At 38.5% G+C, this 10610-nt stretch overlaps 1 protein-coding gene across 1 annotated transcript; it reads left to right on the top strand.

The window, feature by feature from the left end:
• The first annotated feature begins 1079 nt into the window (after positions 1–1079).
• Positions 1080–8447, top strand: LOC112555926 (zinc metalloproteinase nas-13-like). The gene is made up of 14 exons (XM_025224532.1): positions 1080–1315; positions 1535–1685; positions 2146–2242; positions 2961–3073; positions 3327–3447; positions 3763–3832; positions 3993–4196; positions 4333–4468; positions 4995–5105; positions 5236–5379; positions 5825–5986; positions 6399–6533; positions 6992–7141; positions 7345–8447. The coding sequence occupies exons 1-14, from the start codon at positions 1253–1255 to the stop codon at positions 7419–7421; spliced, it is 1734 nt and encodes a 577-aa protein (XP_025080317.1). The 5' UTR covers positions 1080–1252; the 3' UTR covers positions 7422–8447.
• The last annotated feature ends 2163 nt before the right edge of the window (positions 8448–10610 follow it).

Below are 10610 nucleotides of genomic sequence, written 5' to 3'. Positions count from 1 at the left end.
CCGAACTCAGAAAACTGAAAACAAAAACAGTCAACAGATAATATCTCTAACGGTCTTTCTCCGCTAGTAAATAAGACTAGAATGTATTCGATATTTGTTTACAATGCTACCTTGCTATGGTGTGGTGGTCTCGGATGCTGAGTCGGCATAAAACATCAACAACCAACGATTAGACTTGTGAATGTAATTTTATCTGCTACTTAAATTTATGAAAAGTAAGACTTTATTTATCCCTGAGGACAATTAAATGCAGCTCTAAATTGAAAGCATAACAACAAAACAACAATACCACAACACATTGACATCCGCTCCACCTAATACACTCTCATACAATCATGGTTCAGGCTTACATAATATCTTCATTCATTCATTCGATCCAACGTGGACCTTGAGTGATCTACTTCCACATCCACAGGTGGACAAGACTCGCACAATATCTCCCATAACATCTTCAAACACCATCCACTACAAAGTCTGAAAAATGTATTTAGCTGACATGCTTTCGTCATACTTATAACAGGACTCAAAGTAAACAAAAAAACACAATCTGATGACAGTTTTCATTCTACAACTATTCTTGCCAGGTGTAAACATGGGATACCTTTGGTGGCTGTGTGCGTGCGTGTGTATAAAATGTGTATTAAAAAAATTCGAATTATTTGTCAGTCTGCACCGTGTGTCTCGAGGGAATACACCATCACACTAATGACCTTTATTATTATTTTATTTTCTGCGACTTGTTAATGCGAAGTTCAGCCTGGGTGCACCAGCTCCGGCAGCGGGCGAAGATCAAGATGTATGTACCTCTACAGTCTTCAGTCGCCGAGTGCTCGGTCACTCCATCTTCTTCATCCTAGCTTCAGTTAGGTAATGGCAAACATTGAAGCGACTACATCTACACTCACATCATAACCTCTGTCCAACAGATCGACCGATCCAAAGATCGGTGTCAGGTTGTCTGCACCCAAGAAGCAGCCTCATCACTTGACCTGCATTTTCCGGCATGGCGCGTGTCGCGTGGTGCGCGCTCGTCCTGGCCTCCGGACTTGGAAGGAGTCCCCCCTGGTGGTCATCAACGACTATTACCGCTCCTTCGAACGGGTGAGTCAAGGCACACGCCTGATCCTGCGCGAATTTCCGACTCCGTCAGTCGAGCGTTGGTCGTAACTGGTTCTGGCTTCCTCCTCGACGTCTGATAAATAGAACTGTCGCCACAGTCGGGGTCGTAAATCCTCCTTGAGACTGATCCGTGATGAGACGAGTCATGCCTGACTTGAGTTGTTTGAGACTTATTGGGTGTACTCTACTATGGACGGTGAGTTTCTTTATTTTATTCCTTCCTTTCTTTATGACACATTTTTTTAATGACTTTAGTTATTGGCAAAGAGGAAGTTTAATGTTAACAATTTCATGATGTTGTAGATGTATATACAACATAAAACTTTGTGAGAAGTTGTTGCCTGTCATGTATGACACCAAGAATCTTATCCACCACTGATTGTGGAATGCGTGCTCAAGTTATTTTTCTTTACAGCTCGCCGTGACGACGGTGACGTCAAATGAGTACCTGGCTGCTGAGCCCTACAAAGATATTCTGAGCGACCCCAACTTCAAACCCAAACCCGAGGTGATCCCCAACAAGACCATCGACCAGCTCATCACCGAGGCCTATGGCGGCTTGAAAAGTCAGTAATAAATATTTTTTTCTCTCTCTTCCTCACACACACACACACACACACAAATACGCGCGCGTACACACAGATGCCAAGATGAGGAGGAGGAGGACGACGACGAGGAGGAGGACGAGGACGGGATTTATTTAACACATAATCATGCTCTTATACGGTCATGGCTCCAGCAAGAAGATAAATAATAAAATAGAAGAAAAAAAAAACCCAAATCAGAATATTTTTCCCTTAAGGTGAAATTTTCAATACACAAAGTATCATCACTCGATCATGTAAAGCAAACTGTATGTGTAATTATCAGCGACATAATAAGCACTGTAACAAATAAATACACTTGTAGCCTCTTTTGCTGTCTATCCAAATTAAGAGATGTGGACCCAAGAAGAACGGGGGTGAGGGGTGAGGGGAGAAGGTTTGATTCCTATACGTGACCCCTGTTCGTCGTGTCCTGTTTCAGTGTACATGACGGAAAACTTTCTTGACCTCAGCGGGGACATCACAGTAGAGCTGGACCTTGTGCTGACGTCAGATCAGTTCAAATCCATGTACTTGAGGTGAGTACGACGAGCATGTGGGAAGTTGTTTACAAGTTCAATCCCTAGAATCCTACTTCAAGAAAGAAGGACCGCCATTACCTTTTTTTTCTTTTTTTTTACCTTAATTAAATGTGAACCCGAGGGCAAAATTATTTTATAATGCTTTTGTTGTTCGGTTCAAGATGTTCATTTCTAAAATCCAATTTGAGGGCATTCGAACTTTAGCCCAGTTCACTAAACAGAAGACACTTAACATCGGAAGTCTAGCGAACTGGAAGAGGTCATGACCTTAGTTCCTGTGACCTCACAAGAGTGTAGCGGAGGTGAACGCCTAGTTAACTGTACTCCAAGCTTTCCTTTTGGCTGCGAATATCACCTAAGTCAGCAGTTTAAGACACAAACAAAGAAAGGAATCCTACACCAATTCTAAAAGCCACTTTGAACTTAATTTCATATCAACTACAGTTAACCTTTAAGAATTTGACCCTTGTCTGACTATCCCAAGTATGGATCGAAGTAATATATATCTACAATTGTATCTATAGTTTGTGTCGATAATTAATCAATCCTTTGTTTTGATGTTTATATTTTTATTTATAGGAACTTTTTGTATTTCGTGTCTGTCTCCACTGGAGTGTAGTTAGGGCCAAGTATGTTTAGAACTGTTTAGCGAGCGCTTGATAAAATTCTCACCTCATTGACCTTTGTAAGACATCTCACCTGTAATTTTTGACAGGAATGATAACCCAGGTACTGAGGGAGCCCGTTACAAGAGGAAGGCAGCTCGTCCCACTGTTCTCCGCTGGCCCAACCGAGTCATCCCTTACGAATTCGTGTATTCTCATTTCAGTGAGTTGTTTGTGTTTAGTTGTTTCACTTGTACTTAGTTTGTAACTTATTCCTTAATCCTAAAAAATAAACTGTAAGCAACTGTCACAAGCATGTCTTCAAATGATCAATCTAGGGTATTAGGTGGTGGTAGCATCCTTTTATGATTCCTGGTTATTCCCGCTTTCTCGTTTTCTAAAGTTTTATAAAGTGTATGAAGGGGTGGATGGAAGGAACGGGTGATAAACTTATCCAAACCATGTCATGTGCACAGATGTGGACGAAATCTTCTACATCCAGCAAGCCATGCAAAAGTGGCAGAATGAGACTTGTCTCACCTTCAAGCCCTTCTCCCCAACGGACACCAACCGCATTCGCTTTCAGAATGGCAATGGGTGAGTCAGACTACCTTTGTCTTTGTGATGACCACCTCAGCCTCGCACCCACACCTCCCATACACACGAAACACAAGTCGACAACTTGTCCATACATAAATTTTACCCTGACAAATGTTAAAACCGTTCTGTCTTTTATAATATCTTGTCTCTATCTTGCATCTAGTTTTCTAGTTCTGTCAATGGACAAGTTGATTTGTGAACAGGTTCAATGTTTGTTGTTATGGCTTTGATGTGTGTGGAGACAGTATTAAACATTTTCCACGAACCATGTAACGTTTGTACAATACTTGAGCATGGTTGTTGTTCACACAGGTGTAATTCCCAGCTCGGAATGGTCAGAGGAGTGCAGCATATCAACCTAGAAAGTCCTGGCTGCAGATTTGTAAGTTGTTATTAATAATAATAATAATAATAATAATAATAATAATAATAATAATAATAATAATAATAATAATAATAATAACAACAACAACAACAACAAGAATCATCATCATCATCCATCCATATAATCCAATAACCCGTATGTCGCACCTGTCTGGCAGAGCGGACTCTACCTGCACGAAATCGGTCACGCCATCGGCCTCGTGCACGAACACCAGCTGCCGGACCGCGACCAGTTCATCCGCATCATCTACGACAACGTGGCTCCCAGCATGCGCGTGTGGTTCAACAAGTACTCACCCGATGATGTCAACCAGTACGGGGTGCCCTACGAGTACTCGTCAGTCATGCACTACGGCATCACGGTAAGACTCAAGTCACAAAAATTAAAATTTTTGACAATTAAAATTTTTGTAACTGAAAATTTATCATCGTTAGTCTCCAGTTTTAATTGATCCTTGCAGAAATAGCATAATATTTTGAGTTCTTCAACTTTTGCAGGCATTTTCCAAAGATGGCTATTCACAGACGATCCAAACCCATGACCCGACTAAAGAAAAAGAAATCGGCCGAGTATACCTCAAAGGACTGTCTTTCACAGACATAAAAGTTGTCAACAAGATGTACGAATGCAACAGTGAGTACACAATATTTTGTGAATGCGTTGTCCTCAGCGAATCTTTGTTTACTTCCCTGTTGTGTACGCGGTCCGGTGGTGTCACGGTTGGCGCCTGTCACCATGCAATACAGTGAGGATTGGCAGTCCAGGGTTCGGATCTCGTCTCGGGCACCCTGTTCTTTTTCAGCATATATCATTGTATACATGGCCGACTTTTTAAACCGTGATATGACCTTAGTTGCTGACTTGAAATAAAGCACAAATCTCATTACCCACCCACCCCTACCTGTCGTGTATCCAACTATCGACCAGTCCGAATTTTAGAATATCGCGACAGAATTTTGTTATTAGAAGATCAAAGAGCTTGAGTTTTATTTTTTAACAGTAAAGGTCTCATAATGTGAAGGCCGTGAAGTGTAAGTGGTTCACCATGGCTAGAGTAGGTATGTGGAAGTGGAGCTCAACTTAATTTTTCCTTCCACTCCGCATTTTTCTCACAGATGAGTTAGTGCTTGTATGCTAGGATTTCTGTCTGATTTTTCAGAAAACTGTTCAGTCGACTCTAACTGCAAAGAACCAGCCTACCTGGACAAGAACTGTAAATGCGTGCGACCAGAAGACTTCAATTCCGGGGTCGTGACCACGCCCACCACCGGTAAGACTAGAGTGAACCTTACCTTAACCAATCGTCTTCATTATTATCATCGTTGTTGTTTGTCACCTCCATCATCACTGCCAACAGCAGCAGCAAAGGCGTTTATCGAATACTAACACGACATTTACAGGTGGGAGAGGCGGGTGTTCCAATAACTGGAATGATGATCAGTGCGATGGATGGGCGGAAGATGGGGAATGCGATCACAACCCAAACTGGATGAAAGAAAACTGCAAGAAGTCATGTGGAGTGTGTGGGACAACTACCAAACCAGGTGTGCAGCATCGAATATTTTCTGAAAAGTTTTTTTTTGGGGGGGTTTAAAAAAAAGAGTGGTATTAAGAAATAATCAAACGACACTTAATGACCTTTGATCTTGGTAAGCTCGAGGGCTTTTGAAAAGTATGATATATAACTGCTTTGGTGCAGACTGTTCACTGTAGCAGAATAAATATATAGAGTACTGAACAAAATGATTTGAAGTCATAGTGCAGTGTGAATTTTTAAAAAGGAAAAACCTGGCAATTTGAAAAAAAATCATTCTACGGCTAATAAACAATGTTGAAAATACACAAAGAGATACAGAGGACACATATACAGCCTTTGTTAGAAAGAATCTAATATACAGAAAGAGCCAGCCAACCATAAGTTTATCGTGTATTAAATGTCACACAGTATAGTTAATTAAGTACCTTTCTTTTTTTTTTCCAACCGTTTAGATGAAGCTTCCTGCAAGAATATTCACAATGACCAGGACTGTGAAAGCTGGGCAAGGAGAGGCGAGTGTGACAAAAATCCATCTTGGATGAAGCCAAACTGCAAAAAGTCTTGCAAAATATGTAGTGGAAGTGGTGGAACTGATGGTGGAGGAAGCAAACCAGGTGTGTTGAGACATCTTTCATTTTTCAAGAATAATAACAAATCATCTGTCATCTATTTTTCCTTACCCAGTACAAACTGCGGATGTACTAAAATAAAACAGCAAGGAAAAGTTTTCGTTAATGGCCAAGAATGTGGCACCACGTTTAAAAGAATTTTAGTTATTAGAAATCTGGCCTCTTTTTGTGCCAGCGTTGTGTTCTCGAGAACTGAGAAGAGTTATTCCTTAACATTAGAGAAATAGTATCCTGTGCTAAGCTCATTCCAGTGATTTAAAAAAATGTCTTGCACCCTACTAGACCTTTAAACTGAACTCTTGTAAGAGAGGGAGTTTGTGTGTGCAGGTATACAAGTTATTCCATAGTAAGCCTTCCTCGTAAAAGCAATAATGCATTATTTTTCCAATATCTACAGATGAGTCATCCTGTGAGAATATTTGGGGTGACACCAAGTGCGAATCATGGGCTGACTCTGGCGAGTGTGAAGCCAACCCCATGTGGATGAGAGAGAACTGCAAGAAGGCTTGCAAGGCATGCACAGGCACCACAGGTATTATTTTGTTATTGTTTATTTCTTAATTCAAGATGCTGCTAAGTGGAGACACAGAAAAATTACTGAGATTAAATTAACAGCCTCAGCATGGCTTTTAATCTTTTATGAGTTGTAGGACAGATGAACTTTTGTTTGGTGAGACTGATGAGAGGTTTGGCTTGTGGTTAGGTATGCAGGCCAGAAAAATATTAATGTTCCAACAGTGCAGTAACAGCCTCTTTAAAGTAGTCTTGCAGTGATATATTAAAAAAAAACTTTGTGGAAAGAATACGGAGCACTTAGTGTGTTTTGTAAAGTTTGACCAAGCTGTAATCATAAATATTAAAAAAAGTTTCTCACAATAAAATATTTTTTAAATTGTATCTTCCTTGCTACTTTACAGCATGCCATTTCAACTCAATTTCATTAACTAGCTAAGGGTACGCTATGATTTTATGGTTTTGCAACGTTTTCAGATGTTTGTGTTGACAACAACCGGTACTGTGAGTCATGGGCCCGCAGTGGCTATTGCGCCACAAACTGGTTTACTGCAGAAAACTGTAAGAAAACTTGTGGAACATGTGACACTAACAAACTAAATGAAGAAGTCACTACCAAATCTGAAGGTAATATATTAAAACTATAGTTTACTGAAACCATGACAACAGGAGTAACTAAATAAGCAATCAGATCTCTTTGCATACATCAGTTAGGTCTTTTTTATATGACTTTTGCACATCAAACATGAAACTAAAAATTTGCACACCATTACTTCCTAAATCTCTCTACCCATATACACATCTGGTCATTTTTTCATATTTGCTTGCAGGTGAAAGTGGAAGTGGAAGCACAAAAATCCAAGTGGCCTTCTCAACCCTCATCATAATTCTGGCAGCTTTGCTTTAAAAGACAGAAAAATAATATATTAAGGGCACAAAACCTGTAAAAAGCGTTATTGTGATCAGCATTGCTGTTAACTGTTACACCCCTGAATTACTGTATTTTCTGTATTTGCTACAGCAATGTCAGTGGAGTCTTTTTGTTATTTTTCTTTACTCAGATGAGTGCAATGTGTAGGCATGTATTATCTCCCTGGAAGAAGATGAGGTTTAATTAAGGGCATTCAGTTTTAGTAACATTCCCTTTAACTCTTTACAATGCTGGGTTTTCGACTTTTTGACTGAACAGTAAAGAGTTCAAGCTTTAACGAAGGGAGGAAGAGCAGTAGTTTAGCTATTTATCTGAAGAAAGATGCTCATTATGTACTTCAAAAGAACTACAGTGTAGCTACTTGTTCATTTGTTGAGGGCATTAAAAATAGTGCTACATGGGAAAAAAGTCACAGGTTGACATGAGCAATGGCTTCTGTCAGCATCTAAATTATAATCTGTTTTGAATGGTGTAAATTTGTAAATAATGTCTGTGAATTTTGTTTTGAAACACAGCAGGTTCAGTATTGCTAGTGTTATTGTTTGCATCAATGTGCTATGTTAGAAAGTGAATGTGCTGAGTGGTTTAGAAGATGGAATTCCAGATCAGAGATGCATGTGCTCATTCAAAAACCTGTGTGGTGTAATGTACTTCCCCCTGCTGACTCAACCCTTGACTGGGTTCCTGATCAGTTGGGAGAGGATGAGAAAAGACAGCACCACCTCAACAAAAGCTGGCCAACACTACCTCACTCCTTAAAGGCTGAAAGATGTTAGAACTTTTTTTTTTTTAATGTTTGTGACTGAAAATGAATATGTGTTTGTGTGTTGGTGTGTGTGTTACACTGAACATGATTGTTCCCAAACTGATTATATTTCTGTAAAAAACATCATCTTCCTGTGTTCTTAGGAATAGAAATTTTTGTCTGAGTTTATAATATATGCACTTGATATTTAATATAAATGGCATTTTCAAAAGCAATAAATGATAAATTTTCTTTAAACAGAAATGAAGTTTTGTGAGATGAGAGTGTGGCATTCTGACTTTGCATGTAAACTTTTGTCATTTTCTGCTTTCATCATTTTTCAACAGTTTCAAGCATCAATAATCAGGCATTTAAGGTCTTACCAAGCGGTGACACAAATAGTAAAAACAGAATAACTGTAATGGGACTGCTGATAAAAGGCTATGGCACCATTGCTAAATTCTTTGAAGCTGTTCAAAGAATGTGATGCTTACTTTCATGTTTTACTCCCTCACACAAGCTGTATAAAAGTCTAAAGTTATCAAATCATGACACTTGACAATCATTAGCACTAGCTGTGAATGATCACACAGTATTTAGGTAGTGATGTGGATACATATCATGATCATCTACAAAAGCATTTCCAAAAAATGTATCTGATAATATTTTTTGTTTCTTTTCCTTTGCCAAGTTTTTCTAAATGTTCAGTTATAGTTTAATTTTAGTTTGCTTAATGTTAGCTGCAGCTTGAAAAATTTGACAAATATCGACTTGCAAATCGCCAACTTTAAAATTAGCAAAATATATTGTGTAAAACTCTTATCATGTCTTTTCCATTGTGTAAAAGAATTCATTTTTTTTTAAACTGGCTGTCTTTTGGAAAAGGAGGTACCTAGAAAAAAAGGGATGTTTGCAAGTATGCATGTTTTCAAGTTCATATTTCTGTAAAAACTATTCTCAAAATCTTAAAAAGCTGTGCTGAAATTACATACTTCATTGCAGTAAGCTCTATCCCTGTCAAAGAGCCTTTAAGTATTAAAGTTTAACCTTCATCATTCACAAGACTTAGTCTACTTAGCTGGAGATTGTTTCTGAGAACTAAGTGAAATTCCATGTAATATGCTACTCATAAGTCCCCTTCAGATTTTGAAACGTCTACATCCTGATGCAATAATGCCACATGGTTACGAGTTATTGTTTTGTTGTCAATGACTCAAACTGTCATGTGGCACAGAATTCATAGTTAACAGCACAGCTTCACAAACCAAAAATCATATAGAACAACTCGTCTTGGAGACGTTGATTTACACACTATATCTAAAGTTTCACACACTGTGGTCTAAAGACAGTACTTCTTTGTATGCTTGTGTACTATATAATATTCTATTTTTTTTATACATGAAATGTGAACATAGTTGTGCTAGCTAAACACCTTCCAAATATCTCTATAAAGAACAGGACTTATTACCAGCAAGTTTCTGTAAGTTAACCACACACCATTTCCTTTCATTGAAAAAACGGCATCAAGCAGGACTGTACATATAAAGTGCTAAACATAGAACAAAGCTTAGGACCTATAAGGATGAGATTGAAAATTAAGACAGCAGCATCAGATTTAGATGAAAATGAAATGGTAAGCCACTAACAAGCAGAAAAAAAAATCCTTTGGATTCACAAAACAATATAACTCTAGTTGTAATGAGGCAGAAACAGTTTTTCTGCTTGCGTCATACATTTATTTTGTCCTTTTTCTAAAAAGCTTTTTTTTTTTTTAAAAAGGTGTCTGTAGTTACCAGCGTAACTAGATCCAGGTAATTTTAAGGTTTTTAATGGGTGCAAATTTACTTTCTGCATAAAGATGACTGGAGTCTGACCGAAGATTAAATATAACTTCCATATACACAGCAGACCAACACTAGCTTCATGCATGAAATTTATTGAAATCAAGCTTTGCATGGAAAACAGGCAAAACACACAGCTCTCCTCGAACTTGGGGTTTTCATTTCATGCAAGTAACTTTCATTCTGAACTTTGCATACAATCTTTCTCTCCACAAACACACTGGCACAAAGTATGCATGCATATATGTACACAAAATACAGGCTTGGTTTCTGTACAATATTTGACTATGTACCTGGGGCATCTACTGCTTATTTCTGACCTTATACTGCATTAGAGCAGCGGTTCTCAAAGTATTTCGGACCGCGGACCACTTTACTTAAGTAAAAAATATGGCGGACCACCAAGGCCTAAAAATCACTCTGTACTATGAATTTCAAAGTTAAATTGCGGCATTTGTTTCATTACAATTTAAAATTAAATGTCCTTTTGTGACAGTAGTATAGTAATAAGTGGACATAAAACTACGTATACCTCGTTATTTGTAATTAAAATGTTAATGCGAGGAATGCATCACTTTA

The sequence above is a fragment of the Pomacea canaliculata genome, linkage group LG14 (genome assembly GCF_003073045.1).
Source record: "Pomacea canaliculata isolate SZHN2017 linkage group LG14, ASM307304v1, whole genome shotgun sequence".
NCBI classification, from domain to species: Eukaryota; Metazoa; Mollusca; class Gastropoda; order Architaenioglossa; family Ampullariidae; genus Pomacea; species Pomacea canaliculata.
Note: the sequence above shows the minus strand (reverse complement) of the source record. Positions and strands in the feature narration are given on the sequence as shown.